The 20,864-nt window shown below is 42.7% G+C and overlaps 2 protein-coding genes across 2 annotated transcripts in view; one reads left to right on the plus strand and one right to left on the minus strand.

The window, feature by feature from the left end:
- The window catches only part of ZNHIT3 (zinc finger HIT-type containing 3), a 6,806-nt gene extending 480 nt beyond the window's left edge, over positions 1 to 6,326 (plus strand). Inside the window, exons 2-5 of the mRNA XM_015824137.2 lie at positions 1,984 to 2,015; positions 3,473 to 3,565; positions 4,017 to 4,097; positions 5,851 to 6,326. Coding sequence (XP_015679623.1) covers positions 1,984 to 2,015; positions 3,473 to 3,565; positions 4,017 to 4,097; positions 5,851 to 6,041 — 397 coding nt within the window. The 3' untranslated portion in view covers positions 6,042 to 6,326. The remainder of the gene's footprint in view (positions 1 to 1,983; positions 2,016 to 3,472; positions 3,566 to 4,016; positions 4,098 to 5,850) is intronic.
- A 1,531-nt stretch (positions 6,327 to 7,857) lies between these two features.
- Positions 7,858 to 20,864, minus strand: part of MYO19 (myosin XIX) — a 49,078-nt gene continuing 36,071 nt past the window's right edge. The window contains exons 18-24 of the mRNA XM_015824140.1: positions 20,594 to 20,664; positions 16,866 to 16,978; positions 14,378 to 14,550; positions 13,236 to 13,365; positions 12,195 to 12,280; positions 9,872 to 10,174; positions 7,858 to 8,124 (exon numbers count right to left, since the gene is read on the minus strand). Coding sequence (XP_015679626.1) covers positions 8,002 to 8,124; positions 9,872 to 10,174; positions 12,195 to 12,280; positions 13,236 to 13,365; positions 14,378 to 14,550; positions 16,866 to 16,978; positions 20,594 to 20,664 — 999 coding nt within the window. The 3' untranslated portion in view covers positions 7,858 to 8,001. The remainder of the gene's footprint in view (positions 8,125 to 9,871; positions 10,175 to 12,194; positions 12,281 to 13,235; positions 13,366 to 14,377; positions 14,551 to 16,865; positions 16,979 to 20,593; positions 20,665 to 20,864) is intronic.

The raw sequence follows: 20,864 nt of genomic DNA on the forward strand, positions 1-20,864 counted from the left end.
CGGCCAGGCAGTGCCGGCTGGCGACCCCAAGGGGGAGGGCCTTCTCTGTGGGAGCTCCCACCCTCTGGAACGAACTGCCCCCAGAGATCAGGGTGATCCCTGATCTCCCTTCCTTCCGCCGCGCCCTCAAGACGTGGTTGTTCCAGCAAGCGGGACTGGCCTAGGGGATTTTATAGGGGTTTTAATTACTTTTAATTGGGCATATTCAAATATTTTGTTTTAATTAAATTTTTAATTAGGCATAATATGTATATATGTTAGTATTTTATCTAATTTGTCAGCCGCCCTGAGTCCGAAAGGAGAAGGGAGGGATATAAATGCAAATTTAAAAAAAAAAAAAAAAGTTACCAAGATTCGGAAGCATTGCTCTGTCTCTCTCTCTTTCCCTCCTCCCCCATTATCTCCCTCCCTACCTCTTGTCTGTCTCTCTGTCTATCATCTACCTATTCTATCTATCATCTACCCATCCATATCTGTCATCTATCTAATATATCTAATATCTATCCAAATCAGTGTTTCCCAACCTTGACAACTTTTAGGATGGCTGTCTCGGGGAATTCTGAGAGTTGAAGTCCATCCATCTTAAAGTTACCAAGATTGGGAAACTTTGCTCTCTCGCTCTCTCTCCCCCTATCATCTCCCTACTTACCTACCTACCTACCTGCCTGCCTGCCTGCCTACCTGCCTACCTACCTATCACAGGGGTCCCCAAGCAAAGCCTTATCCGTGGGATGCAGGCAGCACACAAAACCACGCCCCCTCCGGTCCGTGGAAAAACCTCTCTCCATGGAATCGGTCCCTGGTGCCCAAAAGGTTGGGGAACTCTGATCTATCTATCTATCTATCTATCTATCTATCTATCTATCTATCTATCTATCTATCTATCTATCTATCTATCTATCTATCCATCCATCCATCCATCCATCCATCCATCCATCCATCCATCCATCCATCCATCCATCCATCCATCCATCCATCCATCCATCCATCTAATCTATCTACTTACCTACCTACCTACCTAATCATTTCTTCAAACATATCAAACACTTTCCTCCTCCTATATGCTTATATTCATAATATCCTATTATATATGCTCAGGGGATCCCTTGCAAGGGCTGGAGAAGTAGGTCGTGCATGATTCTGGGATCGCTGGCAGGACTGAAGGTCTTCCCCACCTCTCTCCTTCGCCATTGCTGTAAAGCAGTGGGAGATTATTTAGGAGCAATCTCTTCTAAACCAGAATTGTTTCACCATTTCAAGAATGATCCGTCGGGATGTTTCAGGAGAATTGTGGGTTGATTCAGGTTGAAACATAACAGCTGTATGTTCACACAAAGGTTAGGGAGAGATCTAGCACAGTGTTTCTCACACTTAGGAACTTTAAAGAAGTGTGGACTTCAACTCCCAGAATTCCCCAGTCAGCTATGCATTCTGTTTTCTGGCAAAAAAAACCAACCCCACTCATTGGATAAAATTGATTTATCAGCTAGGGAATTCTGGGAGTTGAAGTTCACACATCTTAAAAGTTCCTAAGTGTGAGAAACTCTGATTTAGCAAATGCATCCCCAAATGTGGCAATCTTGGTTACAGTTTTGTTTAGTTGCTCTCTCTTTTTTTTTAAAAAAAAAATCTGTGTTGTGCAATTCTAGGTCTTTGGCCTAATCGGATACTTTGGTGTATAATATGAATCTTGAAAAGGGGGTAAATTTGATGAGCCAGTTAAGTGAGTTCTGTGAATCTCAGCTTCTGGAATCAAATTATTTTCCCCCCATAACTGGCTAGTATTTGCTTTCTCTGTTGGCATTCAGTCTTGCATCGTCTGAAGGAGCAACAAGGAGACCTCTCTGCCCATGTGCAGAGAGCATTCCTCCCACTGGATCCCGAGATAGGTTGAAATACAGAAACTTGGGATCAATCCATACTTTTCTAACTCTTTTGCTCTTAAAACCCCTGCCCTGATGGGTAATTCCCTTGTCGTTTCAGTTGTTCCGTGCCCTGTTACAAGAAGCACAAAGGTAAATTATTTATCTTTTCAGCTGCGTCCCAATCAAATTAATCCAAATTGTAATTCTGTGTCCCAGCCTCTCCAAAGTCCATATTGGATGGGGTGTATGGGATCTGAAGTCCCATAAATTCGAGACGCATTGATTTTTTTTTTCCTATTTGCATTGTTTCCCTTCTGGTCAAATTCTGTACTGTTTTTTTTCCTCATTTTCATCCTGGGGAATCCATTGTAAATTGATCTGATTATTGACCACTGGGTTCACTTAACATCTTTGGTATTTGTTTAATGATCATTGCCGAAAAGGTCACAAAATTGGACATGACCAAAATTGGACCCAGTTAACGACTGCAGTTCTGGGCTCAAGTCATCTGTTGAGGACCACCTAGTAATCAATTTGGAATAAAGTCTGTGAGTTTTGCAATTGTGGCCTTAAGAGATGGAAAGCAGGGAGCAGGATCTGTAACTCCAAACAGGTACACTGAGGAGAATAGAATATGGAATGGAATGGAATGGAATAGAATGGAATGGAATAGAATAGAATAGAATAGAATAGAATAGAATAAGAAATAGAGTAGAAATAGAATAGAATAGAATAATAGAATTAGAATAGAATAGAATAGAGAATAGAATAATAGAATTAGAATAGAATAATAGAATTAGAATAGAATAATAGAATAAAATAATAGAATTAGGGTAGAATAGAATCAGAATAGAATCAGAATATAATATAATAGAATAGAATAATAGGATTAGAATAGAATAATAGGATTAGAAGAATAGAATAGAATAGAATAGAATAGTAGAATAGAATCAGAACTGAATTGAATTGAACTGAATAATAGAATAAAATAATAGAATTAGTATAGTATAGAATAGAATCAGAATAGAATAGAATAGAATAATAGGATTAGAATAGAATAATGGAATAGAATAATAGAATTAGAATAATAGAATAGAATAGAATAGTAGAATAGAATCAGAACTGAATTGAATTGAATAGAATAATAGAATTAGAATAGAATAATAGAATAAAATAATAGAATTAGAACAGAAGAGAACAGAATAGAATAGAATAACTTTTATTGTCACTTTAAATGTACACTAATCAGCATACATTAAAATGAAATTTCATTGCATACAGCCCTCAAAGGGTCACCACCTCCAATATACACTACATAAATATAACAAAAAAATCATATATCCACATGCCCATATAAATTCTATGACAGAGAAACAGCACAGTCTAGTTCGGATATATACATGTATATGGCGAGAAAAATGAATCTTGCGAGTTTATCAGACGGGTGGCATAGGGGAACAAAGCTGTTACAGAATCTGGTAGTCCTGCTGGAAATACTTCAAAACCTCTTCCCAGAGAGGAGCAACAGGAACAGACTGTGAAGTGTGTGTGTGTGTGTGTGTGTCTGTGTGTGTGTCACTAAAAATGTGTGTTTGGGATTTTAATAGAAGAGTGCACGTCCAAAGCTGATCCAGCCACACGGCCTGCAGAGTCAGAGGCTTCTTACCCCATTCAGAGAGATAAATCACGGAGGACGGAAGGTATATATATATACTTTTAGTAGTGAGTTGGAAGGAAAATGGGTATTCTTTCTGTTCGGGGTGGGGGGGGGGAAACCATTTTATTTGGAGCAATGTTTCCCAACCTTGGCAACTTTAAGATGGTAGACTCCCAACTCCCAGAATCGAAGGGTGGCTGAGGAATTCTGGGAGTTGAAGTCCACCCATCTTAAAAGTTGCCAAGGTTGGGAAAACACTGCTTTGGAAAGAATGCAAGAACTGAAATTTTACAGCTTAGTACTATGTAACTTTTCAAAACAAAAACGGAACATAGAAGAATAGAGTTGGAAGGGACCTTGGAGGTCTTCTAGTCCAACCCCCTGCTCAAGCAGGAGACCCTCTGTCATTATGAACAAAGGCCTGTATCACAATGGTAAGATCTGTGCAGATGCTTCTTCTTCTGGACCTCTTTAGTTGTCTCCCTTCTTTTTAGGCAGTCCTTGGTCTCTGGATGACATTTTGACCGAAGATGACGAAGGCGATAGGGTGCCTCTCCAGAAACTTCAGTTGTTGAGTAAGTTTTCGGCATAAAATACTCAACGGTTGTCTTATAGTTGAGGAAACTATCATATTTCAATCGCCTGTAAAATATTTGTTTCAATGAGGTTACTAATGAAATCCTGGTGATTTCCTTGCCATGGAGGGAACTGATTAAAAAATAAGCAATTTCTGATTGCACAGGCACAGGAAGTCCTCGACTTACGACAATTGAGCCCCAAAATTTCTGTTGCTAAGCAAGGCAATTGTTAAGTGAGTTTTGCCCCATTTTACGGCTTTCTTGCTAGAGTTGTTAAGTGAATCCCTGCAATTGTTTAGTAGCACGGTTGTTAAGTGAATCTGGCTTCTCCATTGACTTTAGCAGGTTGCAAAAGTTAATCACGTGACTCCTGGGACACTGCAGTCATAAATATAAGCCAAGCAAAATTCACTTAACAATTGTCTCACTTAGCAACAGAAATTTTGGGCTCAATTTTGGTTGTAAGTCGAAGACTACCTGTATTTGCCTTTTGGTACTATCCATGGGGTTTTCATGGCAAAGATACTGGAGTGGGTTGCCATTTCCTTCTCCAGTAGATCACATTTTGTCAGAACTCTCTGCTGTGACCTGTCCGTCTTGGGTGGCCCTGCACGGCATAGCTCATAGCTTCCTTGAGTTACACAAGCCCCTTCACTACGAGGCAGTAATCCATGAAGGATTAGTTGGACCATAAGAAAGGCTGAGCGCCAAAGAATTGAGGCCTTTGAACTATGGTGCTGGAGAAGACTCCTGCGAGTCCCCTGGACTGCAAGGCGTTCAAACCGGTCAGTCCTAGAGGAGATCAACCCTGACTGCTCCTTAGAAGGCCAGATCCTGAAGTTGAAACTCAAGTACTTTGGCCACCTAATGAGAAGGAAGGACTCACTGGAGAAGAGCCTAATGCTGGGAAAGATGGAGGGCAAGAGAAGAAGGGGACAACAGAGAATGAGGTGGCTGGATGGAGTCAATGAAGCAGTAGACGTGAGCTTAAATGGACTCCAGAAGATGGTAGAGGACAGGAAGGCCTGGAGGAACGTTGTCCATGGGGTCGCGATAGGTCGGACACGACTTCGCAATTAACAACAGCAACCTGTATTTGACTTGCCCCTGATCCTCAGATATCTTAGATGCCGAGAACTTTCCATATCTAAATCCTCAGCTCATCTTTTTTTTATATATATAAAAAATTTATTGGTTTTTTCATACATTCAATAGTACTTGTTCAACAAACGTGTTGTCTGAGTTTTACATTCACTAACGCACATTTATTTCCCAATCCTTTATTCTTTCTCTAGCCAAGTTTGTCCCAAGTTTGATAATATTCTGTTTCTTCTTTTTCTTTCAACCTCAAAGTAAGTCTGTCCATCTCCGAACATTCTAGTATTTTTTTTAATTATTTCTTCCCGATGGCATTTCTGCATTTTTCCAGCATTGTGCGAATATAATTCTGGCCGCTGTTATTACATGTAAAATCAAACATATGCTTTGTTTTTGTCAGTCTTTTCTGACATTATACCTAATTAAAAAAAAGGTCAGGTTTAAAATCTACGTGTTTTTCCCAACATCTTTTTCTAGCCAAGTATGTATTTTTTCCCAATACCTCTTTGCTTTTTGGTACACGTCCATCAAACAGGGTAATAAGTAGCTGACTTGTGTTTACATTTCCGACATCTATCTGACATGTTTTTAAACATTTTTGCTAATCTTGATCAGCTCATCTTTCTTCCTCCCCCCCCTTTTCTAAAAACAGAGGAATCGGAAGAGCTCCAAGACATCCTTTCAAATCCTCACCTCCACACACTGCTGCTAACGATTGACCAAGCCAAGGACAAGAGCGTTCTCATGAGAAAATATATGCAGGAACCGGTCTTTGCGGAGTTTGCAGATTGTTGCCTAAGGATTGTCGAGTCGGAGATGGAAGAGAAGGAAACTCCAGAGTAAATGTCTAGTGGAGTTAAGTAGAGGTTTCTCCAGCCCTGGAGAAGACAGCTAGGAAATTTGGAAATACTTTGTCTTATGTACTGCTGACTGTGTTAGAATCCCTTGGGACAGAATGGGCCAGGCTGCTTCCAAGAACTGTTGATCCAGGCATGGTGTGTGTGTGTGTGTGTGTGATTTTCACAAGCAGAATTTTTTTGAACTACAAATCCTTGTCGGTTTCAGAAAGTGGCTGGTTTTGAAAGGGAGAAAGATGCTTTTATTCTTTAATAAAGTCTACTTTTTGAATGTTGGCCTGATTTTATATTACCTGGGAATGGAAGGAGAGTTAAGATTTAAGATAGAATCAAGATCACGTGAAGTGTTAATACCACTTGACAATGCCTTGGTAAGGCCACACTTGGAATACTGCATCCGGTTTTGGTCACCACGATGTAAAAAAAGATGTTGAGACTCTAGAAAGAGTGCAGAGAAGAGCAACAAACATGATCAGGGGACTGGAGGCTAAAACATATGAAGAACAGTTGTTGGAATTGGGTATGTCTAGTTTAATGAAGGACGAGGGGGGACATGATAGCAGTCTCCTAATATCTCAGAGGCTGCCACAAAGAAGAGGGAGTCAAGCTATTCTCCAAAGCCCCTGAAGGCAGGACAAGAAGCAACGGATGGAAACTAATCAAGGAGAGAAGCAACCTAGAACTAAGGAGAAATTTCCTGACAGAACAACTTGCCTCCAGAAACTATGAATGCTCCAACACTGGAAGTTTTTAAGAAGAGACTGGACAACCATTTGTCTGAAATGGTATAGGGCAGGGGTGTCAAACTGCCGACCCACGGGCCGGACGCATCACGTAGAAGCCGCGCCCATCCCATTGCCGGCAATGGTAAAACCGGCCCGATACATTGGGCGACGTCACATGATGTCGTGAGTTTGACATGCCTGGTATAGGGTTTCCTGCCTGAGCAGGGGGTTGGACTAGATGACCTCCAAGGTCCTTTCCAACTTTATTATTATTATTTTACTTCTGGAATGTAAAACCAATGAAGTAAGAATATAAACCCACAAGACTTATAACAATCTCACGTTTATTACATCTTAATTTATACAGTATATATAATGTAACCCAGAAATTGGGAAGAGTGCTCGGAGACTATTGTTTTGTCCTCTGCCTTTTAATAATTTATTTATTCTTTTCCCTGACATTTTAAGAAATATTTTGAACAAAACAGCTGCATCTCACAAGAAAATTTTAAAATAACTCTTTATATATATGTTTGTTTNACGTTTATTACATCTTAATTTATACAGTATATATAATGTAACCCAGAAATTGGGAAGAGTGCTCGGAGACTATTGTTTTGTCCTCTGCCTTTTAATAATTTATTTATTCTTTTCCCTGACATTTTAAGAAATATTTTGAACAAAACAGCTGCATCTCACAAGAAAATTTTAAAATAACTCTTTATATATATGTTTGTTTGTTTTTTAAAAATGCCCAGGGCCTTGAGCTTTTTCTTCATTATGTTGGTAACACCGACAAAGCGTGGTAGAATTTTTTTTTTGAAAATATAAAGTTCTCGCTACATTAAAATGGTGACTTTGGTAATAAATGAATATAATTATGTGGCCGTTAAAAAAACATCAAATGGGGAAAAGGAGTACAATTTATTTTAATAAATTGATGGATTGAATGAGTGGACCAGGACTCTACTTCTGCATCTAGTGCTTCTCAACCTTGGCTGCTTTAAGATGTGTAGACTACAACTCCCAGAATTCTGAGAGTTGAAATCCACACCTCTTAAAGCAGCCAAGGTTGGGAAACACTGTTTTAGACCATTTCTTTATGTGGAAGAAGTGCTTAAGTTAAGTTTTCTAGTCCTCCAGGAAGCAGCCTAAGAAGAAGATATTACCAGGAGCAATAAATACAGGGCAGATCAAGGATCCCAAAGGACCCTTGCAGACTCAAGGTATTGCACACTGCTCAAGGAGAATCTGGTTGAACCCAGCCACTATGCAGCTGTGGCTGTATGGCCTGGTGTTGGCATAAAGCAGCGGGGACTTCCTGCAGTGGAACTTGATGGAGCCCTGAGGGGGGGAAAAAAAGATACTGGATTACCAAGCCATTATACAAATTTAAAAAAAAGACAATAATTGCAAAACGCCATAAAACATGAAGCCATTTAGATGGTTATTTACAGTGAAGACAAACTGGGGCACAGCTAGCATACTTTTCTAAAACAATGCCCAGTGATAACAGCAAGCGTGCGATCTATTTAATTATTTTATGTGGATATATTCACGTTAAATGTATTTGACCCCCATCGTTACATGGGGCTACTCTGGGTGACTCGTAAATATACGGTAACAGAATAAAACAATACAGAATGGAAGTACAATAATGTGAAATTAAAAAAAGATGGGCGAAGGGGGGGGGACTGGGAAGCACGGAGGGGTGGTGGGGCCAGCTAATTAGTCCAGTAGCCTCCATATATATGTACATATTCCGTAAGATAAAACAGCTACAGGTAGTCCTTGACTTACAAACCATTTGCTTAGCGACTTTTTGAAGTCATAATAATAGCATGGGAAAAGGTGACTTGCAACCACCTCAGCATCCCCATGGTCACATGACCAAAATTCGGGTGCCTGGCAACCGGCATGCATCTATAATGGTTGCAGCATCTCCGGGTCACGTGATTGCCATTTGCCACCTTCCCAGCCGGCTTCCGAAAACGAACATCAATGAAGGAAGCTGAATTCGCTTAACAACTGCGTGATTCTTGTAACCACAGTGATTCACTTAACAACCGTGGCAAAAAAAAAAGTCATAAAATCGGGTGCGACTCAAGAATGGGTCTTGCTTAGCAACGGAAATTCGGTTCCCCGCTGTCATAGATCAAGGACTACCTATACCAGGGGAAGGCAACCTTGGCTGTTTTATGACTTATGGACTTCAACTCCCAGAATTCCTGAGTCAGCATGGCTGCTTCAGGAATTCTGGGTATTGAAGTCCACAAGTCCTAAAAGAGTCAAGGTTGCCTATCCCTGACCTATACTATGCTAGGAAAGGCTAACATGGGAATTATTTTACATTCACTGGGTCTCCATATATTAAAAATAAAAATAAAAATTGGTGGTGCCTCAGTGTTTGGCGGAAAAGGATTTAAGCCTGGCTGTTTTCAAGGGATGTGAGTGTTCTGTCCCCGTTCCAACCCACACACCCAAACAGCCAGCCGAGGGTTTAAAGACTTCTCCAGACACCACTTCACCGATATCTTTGAACCGTCGTCGAGGCATCGACGGACGGTTCTGGAAAATGAGGTTTGTGGGTCTTTGTTTTTGTTATGTGTGTCAAATTTTGGTGTCGTGTGATGAAACGGTCTCTAAGTCGAAAACAGGCAGTGTCTCCACCAAATGGCCACCACCACCCTTTTATAGCCTGTGGGGTGTGGTCCAGTGACTCAGCTTAATCTGTGGCACGTCTCTTTTTCTGCTGGGCACGCTTGTTGCTTCTACGCTGGCGTGGATCCAGCCACAACTTCTCCTCATTATCCGACACACCTGGCTCCTGGCCAATCTGAGAAATACCGGGCTCCTGGCCAATCTCTGAACCACCTGGCTCCTGGTCAATCTCTTCTCTGTCGGAAGACATCTGAGGCATTGCCAAAGAGGAAGGTCCTGGAGAGGGAGGCCTAGCCATCTCCTCTCCTTCATGTTCGGAGCCTTCTTCCTCCGATAAAAGGGGCTCACAAGACGGAGCCACAACAGTGAGCATGTAAGTGAGCAAAACTCTTAAGCCAAACCTGGAAGCATGTGTAACAATCGTCCTTACCTGTGGAGGAGCTCGGATGGAGCTGACACCTACGACTGGGAGCCTGGTCTCCGCCTTGGTCCAGCTCACCTTCTCTAAGACTTGGAGGCACGTTAGGAGAGCAAGGTCTCTCTGGAGCCCCCCAAGTGTCGTCGGGGCGCGTGATAGAACAAGACTGAGAGGCCAGGAGTGGATGATGGAATTCAGAGGCCAGGACCCGTCCAGTTTTTTAGCAGCCTGGCGTGAGGAAGCAGCTTTTCCGAGGAGAGAGGGATGTTCTTCCATGCCATCCAGTTCTTCTGCAGCTATCACAGCCATCTTGGTCTACGGAAAAGAAAAGAAAAAATACTCCGATTTATCCACCAAGTCATCTTTGAGAAAGGGAAGCATCAACATTGCAATGATCTTAAATTTTGCTAATAGATAATAGAGGCCAAACGGGAATTATTTTTATTGGGAATTATAGAAGGAAAATATAAGAAAGATACAAATTATTTACTACTGCATATAGCAGTGATGGCGAACCTTTTAGAGACTGAGTGCCCAAACTACAACCCAAATCCCACTTATGCATTGTCGGGTGCCGGGTGGGTGTGGCCCATTGGGTAGGTGTGACCCATTGGGTGGGCGTGGCCCATTGGGTGGGCGTGGCTGCAGTGGTAACGGCAGACTGGGTGGGACTAAAAAGTTCAATCAATCAATTCCAACTTTGCAAGATCTTTTTTTTTCCTGCAAGAAGTTGAAATTGACTGATTGAACCTTTTATTTTTTTTTTGCACATGGCAGCGGAGGCCTAAAGCGAAAAGGTTTTATAAAACCCAGCTGAAGGCCTAGGACTGGGGCGACGGCGCGCGTGCCCACAGAGAGGGCTCTGAGTGCCGCCTCTGGCACCCGTGCCATAGATTCGCCACCACTGGCATATAGTAACAGCGGCACGAATAGCCTTCGCTCAAAAATGGAAAGAGAAAGATACTCCAACTGAAGAGGAAATATTACTGAAAATTTTCAATTGCGCTGAAATGGATAGACTTACATGGGAACTCAAGGATAAAAGTGAAACTAAGTACTACAAAATCTGGGACCAATTTTATGATTGGATAGACAATAAGAGGGTAGCCAAGATAAATGTATAGTGCTAGAATAAAATATAGATTATAGACAAATGTATATTTAAAAGATAAATAGATATACAGAAATAAGGGAAAAAGTGTTAATATTATATTATAAATAGTGAGCAAAGCTCAAGAACTATATGTCTATATGAGTACTAATACTACTGTAAAATGTCAGAAGATGTATGGAACCAGTGACGTCATATCTATGTCCAATGTGTTTTTACTTTTGTATTATTAATAAAAATTTATTTAAAAAAACAACAACATTGCAATGATCTTGGCTGAAGCCATTTTTGTTTCATTTTCGGTTGCCGCAGTACAGGGAGGAGGGATGAGTGGTTTTAAAGTTAGTCTAAACCAGGGGTAGGCAACCTTGGCTCTTTTATGACTCGTGGACTTCAACTCCCAGAATTCCTGAGCTAGCATGGCTACCTCTCCCTTTCTCCTCAGCATGGCTGGCTCAGGAATTCTGGGAGTCCACGAGTCATAAAAGAGCCAAAGTTGCCTACCCCTGGTCTAAACAATATTTTGTCCCATGGGAACCAAGGTCATTGCTGCCTGATGTTTGGCGGGCTGAATCCTCCGTTAGAAAGCTCGCTGAAGTATTTTATTGGGGAACGTAGTTGATTACATAGTGCTGGAGTGGGGGGGTTCAACTTTGTAACATTGTAACATCTGGGAGGGAACTCCAAACTTGGTTTCATTTTTGACTGTGCCGATACTTTGTAGCCAATAAACACATTCTTTAATAAGGAAACCTTTTGCCTTGGAATTCTGCTTTTACTAGTCTCGTCTATCGGAGCCATGACAGGAAGATTTATTTCTCTTCTGGATTAAATAATCTGGAAGCAGTACAGCTGCCTAATCTCAAGTATGCAATCATTAAAAAAAAGAGATTACAGGTAGTCCTTGACTTATAATCACTCATTTAGTGACCATTTGAAGTTGCAACAGTGCAATTCTTTATGATGCTGTCTGCATCATTTTGAGGAAAGCCTCCAGTTCTGTCAATGCCTCCACCCAAACTCTTTTAGACTCTTCACCAACATGTTTTAATGCATTTGCAGTCATAAGGACTAGAAACTCTTGAAAAACACTTTAAAAAAACCCCGCTTGCTTGGGTCTTTGCCCAGAATTGCAGCATGCACCTCCTTTTGTTTCCAGTTTTCAAAAAAAACAAACAAACACCTGGATGATTTTTTTTACCTTGTCAAACTTGTTTCTCTTACCTTCCATTTCTTCCAGGCCTGTTTTATAATCCTAACAGCTTTACGTAACTTCTGGAAATGTTTCCTAGTTAACCACTGGCGAACAGCTACCAAAAGAAGAGAAAAAAAATATACATGCTAGAAGCAATCTTTCTCAACCTTGGCAACTTTAAGACTCATGAACTTCAACTCCCAGAATTCCCCAGTCAGTTATGCTGACTGGGATTTGAAATTCCACACAACGTGAAGTTGCCTCAAGTTGGAAACCACTGTGCTAGTGGGACACAAATAGCAACTCTCTTATACTCGGACAGTGACGGTGAACCTTTTAGCGACTGAGTGCCCAAAAACTGGCCCCGGCCCTGCTCCACCCCCCTGCCCTGCCCCCACCCCACCTTCCCGCAAGGCCACTCACCACCTCCAGGGCCCACCGATCGCCCAGGCAGCCCAGCAGCGCCACACCCTCTGCCCGCGCCCCGCAGCATCAACTGTGCACGATGAGGCGTGAGGCCAGATTCTTGTCTACGCTGCCTGGCTGCCATGTTCTTAGCTGCGCTGCTCCACATGGGCCACACTCGGGGGCGACTCTCCTCCAGGGGGGCTGCTGGTGAGGAGTGGGTCACGGGAGGAGGCAAGGCTGGGGCAATGGCACATGTGCCCACAGAGAGGGCTCCGAGTGCCGCCTCTGGTACGCGTGCCATAGGTTCGCCACCACTGTACTAGGACAAATGGCTCCTTTCTGATTTTCTTGGGACTTGGGGAAATAACAGAATAACAGAGCTGGAAGGGACCTTGGAGGTCTTCTAGTCCAACCCCCTGCTCAAGCGGGAAATCCGGCATCGTTTCAGACAAACGGTTGTCTGGTCTCTTCTTAAAAACCTCCAGTGTTTTTAAGACTTTCCAGTGGGAGAAAGGAGGCTTCTCCCTAATTTGGTCCCTTTAATTTGAAATTTCAGGGATTGAACCTGCAAAGCAAACCTTTCACTCTGAGCTCTGTCTCCTCTCTCAAAGGACATGTAGAAGTTCTTCCAGACCTCTCAGTATATAAGCTTTCCCCCTCACCTGATTGGATGATGGTTGCAGACCATCTCTGCCTGGCCACTTTCTTCCTCCTAAACCTTCTCCAAAAGCACTGGATGCAGTACGCTTTCTCGGATAAGATAGAAGCCCTTTGGAATTCGAGAAGCTCCAGCTATGAAAAAGAATATAAAAAAAAAGATTTTCTTGTTGGACCCGGCTGTAGCCAAAACAAATTCCTACACACATACTGTCAGAGCATGCACAGTCTTATTGCGCTGAGGTAACCCAGGAGTAAATAAACAGTGGTTTGTATTAAATGGTGGCTTATATTACACTATATCTACAAATATACACTAGAAATAAAATACATACAGGTGGTGAAACAGCAAACTCCAATACACAGCAGTTAGAGCAGGAAATGGACAAGAGAGAACACAGCAGCAAAAAGCCTTCCCTTTTATACTCAGGCTCTTAAAGGGATACACACACCTGCTGAGTCATTCCTATTATTGCATCATCCACCTTACATTGCATTACCCCATTACATAAGCTGTTTAGCTATTAAATTATTATCCTGACACATACACACATACACCCTTATTTTCCCCCAGAGTCAACAATTAATCAGTGGAACAACCTGCCTCCAGAAGCTGTGAATGCTCCAACACTGGAAGTCTTTAAGAAGAGATTGGACAGCTATTTGTCTGAAATGGTATATAGGATTTCCTGCCTGAGCAGGGGGTTGGACTAGATGACCTCCAAGGCCTCTTCCAACTTTCTTATTCTTATTAAAAACAAGAAAGTCCAATTGCCTCATGAAAAAGGACTAGATGACCTCCAAGGTACCTTCCAACTTTATTATTATTATTATTACAAGAGTCAAGGCTACATGCTCAGGGCTAAACTTCATCCTCTTTTTTCTGGTTTACAAAACAGTTATGCCAATCAAAATGATTTCGTTTTCTCCCCACATTCAAGGCAGGTGGAGATGAGGAAGAATGGGGAGACCTGAACCTAAGTCACCAAAGCGCTTTGCCTCCATCTCCCAGTCCTGTGTTTCATGTATCCTCATGAGGGCTAGAAACCTTCGATGTTACAGAATTCTATCTTGGCAAAAATCAGCATGACTCCACCCCCAGCCAACATTTTCCTTTCCTTTCCAGAACTTGCTGGATGCTTCTTACCATGGAGCTGGTCAAAAATATTTTGGTCTTGCCACAAAACATTGATAGATTGTGTGATCTGGTTTCTCCAGGTTTGACGGAAGAATTACTGGGTTTCACTTGCTGAAGGATATCTTGGACCTCAGACTGCAAAATGTCACCTTCTTCTTTTACAGGAGGAGTCCCTGATTTGCCTGTTAAAAGAATTTTAAAAAATCATGAAAATGTTTTAAAATATTAGCAGTCACTGTGGGCCAAACTACATGGGCTTGTACCTAACAAGTGCTAAATAAAACAGGACTAATTAAAACGCCTTGGAAATGGCAAAGCAGATGAGGCTCTGAGATTTAAACATACACAATCTTTCCCTTCCAGCATGGAATGGGTGCAACGTTTGTGGATCCTGTCTTCTTTACTGAATCTACAAGTAGTAACCTTGACTTATGACTGGTTGCATAGTGACTGCTCAAAGTTACAACAGACCCCGAAAAAGGGACTTATGACCTGGATTCAAAGTTACAATGGCTGTTTCTCCCTCTCCCCCCATTATCATGTGACCATATTTTGGCCATTTGCAGCATCTTGTAATCACGTGATCATAATTTATGATTCCCCCCCCCAGAAACTGGCATTCATGACCATGGCATTTGCTTTATGACAGATGCCAACACGATCATAAAACCAGGTGTGTCACCTGCTTAACAACAGTCATGACTTGCGAGAATAATTGCTGGCTCAGTTATCCACAACAGTTCTGTGAGATAGGATAGGATAGGATAGAACAGAAGTAGAGTAGAGTAGAATAAGAATAAGTAAAGTAGAGTAGAGTAGAATAATATTAGAATAGAATAGAATAGAATAGGAGTAGAGCAGAATAGAGTAGAATAAGAATAGAATAGAATAAGAATAAGAATAAGAATAGAATAGAATAGAATAGAATAGGACAGTGGTGGCGAACCTATGGGACGGGTGCCAGAGGCGGCACTCAGAGCCCTCTCTATGGGCACACGCGCCATCGCCCCAGTCCTAGGCCTTCGCTTTAGGCCTCCGCCGCCGTGTGCAAAAAAAGAAAAAGTTTCAATCAATCAGTCAATTTCAACTTCTCGCGGGGAAAAAAAAATCTTGCAAGGTTGTAATTGATTGATTGAACTTTTTAGTCCCGTCCAGTCTGCCGTTACCACCGCAGCCACGCCCAGCCAATGGGCCATGCCCAGCCAATGGGCCACACGCACCCGGCACTTGATGATGCATAAGTGGGTTTTGGGTTGCAGTTTGGGCACTCGGTCTCTAAAAGGTTCGCCGTCACTGGAATAGGAGTAGAGTAGAGTAGAATAGAGTAGAATAGAGTAAGAATAGAGTAGAGTAGAGTAGAGTAGAGTAGAGAAGAATATCTTTATTGTCATTGTGTATCTCACAACGAAATTGAATGCTATCCCCAGTGCACACTACACATCAATAAAAACCACAAATAAAAACATACATTTTATCTCACTAAGTTGAGAGAATGGCCCCTTAGAGCTCCACGGCTGAGTTAGAAAATCAGCCTTCCAATTTTGTTGAGATTACACCTTCCATCGTGAGTGACGGCTAGCCATGTTGGATGGGCAATGAGAATCCCAACATCTGTAGGAGAGTAGGTTCCCCTACCATACATGGATGGAAGAACTATGGAATACCCACCAACCTCCCTCCTCTCACGTTTTCTCCATAGCTGCTTTCTACCCAACCAGACTTGGAAGTGGCCCTTGGGCTTGGCTGGAGCTTGCAAAACACCACACAACATCCCCTCCTGTTTGAATGGGTGCTACCAACCCATGTGGTCTGGCCCGTGGCAAGGAAATTCTAATCTAAGCTTACCTCTACTAGCCAGCCTTGTTCTGCTAAAGCAAGGAGAGAGGGGTGAAGTGTGTTGCTTGGAGAGAGAGAGAGGCTGCCGTAGAGAGAAGCAAGTTTGGTCAAGAGTGGAAGAAGAATCCAAGGAGAACTAGGAAAACCAAAACCCAAACCAAAAAGTTGGAAAGATAACGGGCAATTCATTTAATTTGCTGACAACAAAAACATAAGAAACCAAATCAAACGCTCAATAACCCTTCCCAGATTAGAATGTTAGGGGCTTATTTTTCTAAAAAAGAATGATAAATGAGATCTACTTCCCTACCAAAAGGGACCACTGATTTATTTGTAAGTGTAATTCTTCAAGTGGCCATCTCTGAATTCATACATATTTGGCTATATTTTTCCAGAGGTTAGATTTTTTTTACCAGAAACCTATTCTGCTTGTATTCCATACATGCTACTAGATAGTCTATGACTTCTACAATCTGCAAATTCACTAATGTTTCAGAACATTCAAAAGGAGAGGCAGGAATGTAAAGAGCAAAGAAAGTGAACAAAACATAAAAAAAGGAAGAGAAGCTTAAAGGCCTTGAACACCCCAAGCTGATAAAAGTCAATTAGTATTAGAGATAATCCATGCTATTACCAGAAGATGCAACCTTAAAGAACTTACCGTTCCCTGCAACAGGCCAAAAGCCATTTTCTTGACTGGATGTGGCTTTCAGATTTTGTTCCTTTAATTTCTTCAGCAGCCTGTAACGTTCTAAAAAGCTTCCAAAGGAAACCCTGCCAGGAAAACAGTAGGGGGGAAAAATTGATCTGATGCACAACCCAATACTGTATACTTCTATGCAAAGAGTCCTCAACTTACTGCCATAACTGAGTCTGGGATTATGGTAATAAGTCATGTCAGTTGTTAAATAGGTCACCAGGGGACGATGCCTGTTTTTATGACCCTTTTTTTGATGGTTGTTAAGTGAATCCATTGTCAGCAGTGGGGTTTTTTTTGCCGGAAACCAGAAGCGAATGCTGGTTTCAGGCAACAAATGTAAATCATGATGACTGTGGGACAGTGCAGATGACCATCAATGCAGGCCAGTTGCCAAACACCCCAAATGTACGGTAATCACGTGGCCCAAGGGGGGGGGGTGGGGAGAGAAAAGTCAGAATTTCAAATCCTGGTTTTAAGTAGCCTTGCAAAGGTGTGTCATAACTTCAAACGGTTCCTAAATGATTGGTTATAAGTCAAGAACTACCTGTATACAGGTAGTCCTTGATGTCATGGTTCCGACAGATGAAACTCTTTAAAAGAACTTCGAGGCATTGTTTACCTTATTCGAGTAGCATAATATTGGCACTACATAACCGAAGCCAAAAACTGATTTCCCCTCTCCTGGGCACATAGTACCAAAGCATAATTCCCTCCTCCAATTAACAGTCATAAATCACATCCCCCAATTAGCTTGAAGCTCGGGCTTCCTCTCCAGTTCTCCAGCCCACCAATTCTTTATCAGCTCTGGGGTCAATAACCTTGATTCTCACACTAAGTTTAGTGTTGTTATGTCTAGCTGGACTCTCATTCACATCCCCCCCTCCCAGCATCATCTAACTCTAAAAGTGAAAGGGAAAAAGATGGCTACACTTCCATCTGTTGTCAAAGCAAGAACATCCGATGTTAGCAGCGTTGATACTTGACTTACGACCACAACTGAGCCCAAAATTTCCATTGCTAAGCAAGGCAGTTATGAGTTTTGCCCCATTTTATGACCTTTTTTGCCACAACTGTTAAGTGAACCATGTGGTGATTAAAGCGGCCACATGATTCTTCCCCATTGACTTTGCTTGTCGGAAGCCAGCTGGGAAGGTTGATAATAATAACAACAACAACAATAATAGAGTTGGAAGTGACCTTGGAGGTCATCTAGTCCAACCCCCTGCTCAGGCAAGAAACCCTATCCCAGTGGTGGCGAACCTATGGCACACGTGCCAGAGGCGGCACTCGGAGCCCTCTCTGTGAGCACACATGCCATTGCCCCAGCCTTGCCTCCTCCCAGCAGTCGCCCTGGAGGAGAGTCGTCTCCGAGCGTGGTCCACGCGGAGCAGCGCAGCCAAGGACATGGCAGCCAGGCATCGTAGACAAGACTCTGCCCTCATGCCCCATCGCACACAGTTGATGCTGCAGGGCACAGGCAGAGGGCATGGCCGCAATGGTGCTGCTGGGCTGCCTGGGCGGGCCCTGGAGGCAGTAAGTGGCCCTGCGGGCAGGCAGGGTGTGGGTGGGGCAGGGTGTGGAGTGGGGGCAGGGCAAGTTATTGGGCACTCGGTCTCTAAAAGGTTCGCCATCACTGCCCTATCCCATTTCAGACAAATAGTTGTCCAGTCTCTTCTTAAAAATCTCCAGTGATGGAGCATTCACTGCTTCTGGAGGCAGATTGTTCCACTGATTAATTGTCCTCACTGTCAGGAAATTTCTCCTTAGTTCTAGGTTCAATGACCTCTGGACAGGGCAACTGTCATAAATATTTGCCAACTGTCAAGCACCCAAATTTTGATCCCCTAACTGGGAGGACGCTGAAAAACGGTCATAAGTCACTTTTTTCAGTGCCATTATAACTTTGAACGATCACTAAATGAATGCTTGTAAGTTGAGGACTAACCATATGCAACTGATATGTCCAACAGATGTAATTAAATGAATTGCAGAAGCGTAACTTTCTCTTTTACTTTCTTGCTCTCCACCCCCACCCCGCCATTCCTATACCCCACCCCCACCCTGATTCTTCAGCTACTCCTTTGCATCTGGCTCTGATTAAAGATGGACCTTTCCTGGTCCTCCTAAAAGAAATTTAAGAGTGTCGGGACTCTTTACACCGTAAATACTTCCTGGACCGATACTATTTCCCTCTACGTATCCCCATCAATAATGATGTGAAAATAAATAAAATTGTTACTTACATAGGAACCCGTTACTCCCTAAGGTTTAGTTTCTTAGACAGTTGGATCTTGTCACTACCGTTTGGAAAATCTCTGGCTCATGGGTTTGATCAACCGAAAACCCACTTATGTATCATCGGGTGCCGGGTGGGTGTGGCCCACTGGGTGGGCGGGGCCCATTGGGTGGGCGTGGCTTTGGTGGTAACAGCAGACTGGGTGGGACTAAAAAGTTCAATCAATCAATGCCAACTTTGCGAGATCTTTTTTTTTCCCGCGAGAAGTTGAAATTGACTGATTGATTGAACCTTTTTTTTTTGCACACGGCGGCGGAGGCCTAAAGCAAAAAGGTTTTATAAAACCCAGCTGAAGGCCTAGGACTGGGGCGATGGTGCGCATGCCCACAGAGAGGGCTCTCTGTGCCACCTGTGGCATGCGTGCCATAGGTTCACCACCACGGACCTAGAAGCTGCTTTAAATAGTTCTATTTCTAAAGTTCAGGATGTTGCAAATGGGACCCGCAGGCTGGAGAGAATCCCCCAAACAATTGCAGAAGTACAAAATAGTACATACTTAGAAAAATTACCAGTAGTAAACTAATAGCTTTCTTTGATGCTATCAGGAATATCAACTGAAACTTGCTGTATGTTATGTGAGTAATGTAGCCAAAGAGCCACATTAATTCTAGGGTTAATTCGGATATAAACAAAAGGCCTCTAGTGTAAAGTAAAACCCAATTACCCAACCTGCAAATAACAAATAAATACCTTAAGAGCAGAAAGCTGCTGGAAACTTCCTTACATCTATTGTGTGGGTTTGGCTTGCAGGGAATTTTATTTATAAAAAGAAAAGAAAAGAAACGGGGGGGGGATCCTCTCCCCCCACCCACAACCCAACAGATGATGTTTGGGAATGAGATGACCGATAATTAAGTATATAAATCAGTGATGGCGAACCTTTTAGAGACTGAGTGCCCAAACTGCAACCCAAAACCCACTTATGCATCATCGGGTGCCAGGTGGGTGTGGCCCATTGGCTGGGTGTGGCCAATTGGGTGGGTGTGGCCCATTGGGTAGGCGTGGCTGCGGTAGGAACGGCAGACTGGGTGGGACTAAAAAGTTCAATCAATCAATTCCAACTTTGCAAGATCTTTTTTTTCCCCGCGAGAAGTTGAAATTGACTGATTGATTGAACCTTTTTTTTTTGCACACGGTGGCGGAGGCCTAAAGCAAAAAGGTTTTATAAAACCCAGCTGAAGGCCTAGGACTGGGGCGAGGGCGCACGTGCCCACAGAGAGGGCTCTGAGTGCCGCCTCTGGCACTCATGCCATAGGTTCGCCACCACTGATATAAATCATCTATTATCTCATTTCCACATGTGATTAGGGCAATGAGAGAAAAATGCAGGAAAAATGCAAGTCAGGTTAATCACAAATGACGAAAAGAAAAGCAAACTCTGGAGTAGCTTTACCTAACTGGAAAGCCAGCTGCACTGATGTGGACAGTTGCTACAATGCCGCACGCCTCCAGCTGATTCAGAACCTGGAAGAAAAAGAGGCTTTGAAGAACACATCACCTGAAGAACTGTCCACTTCCGGAGACCACACCCCAAGAGGGCTTCACAGATAATAGGGTCTGAGAAAGGGCAATAAAGACAATCAGCAGTGTAGAAACTACAATTCTACAGAGGGAAATTGAAAGACCTGGATAGGTTTGACCTAGATAAAAATTGACCAGCAGGT

The sequence above is a fragment of the Protobothrops mucrosquamatus genome, unplaced genomic scaffold (genome assembly GCF_001527695.2).
Source record: "Protobothrops mucrosquamatus isolate PMUCROS unplaced genomic scaffold, P.Mucros_1.0 scaffold2139, whole genome shotgun sequence".
Classification (NCBI taxonomy): domain Eukaryota; kingdom Metazoa; phylum Chordata; class Lepidosauria; order Squamata; family Viperidae; genus Protobothrops; species Protobothrops mucrosquamatus.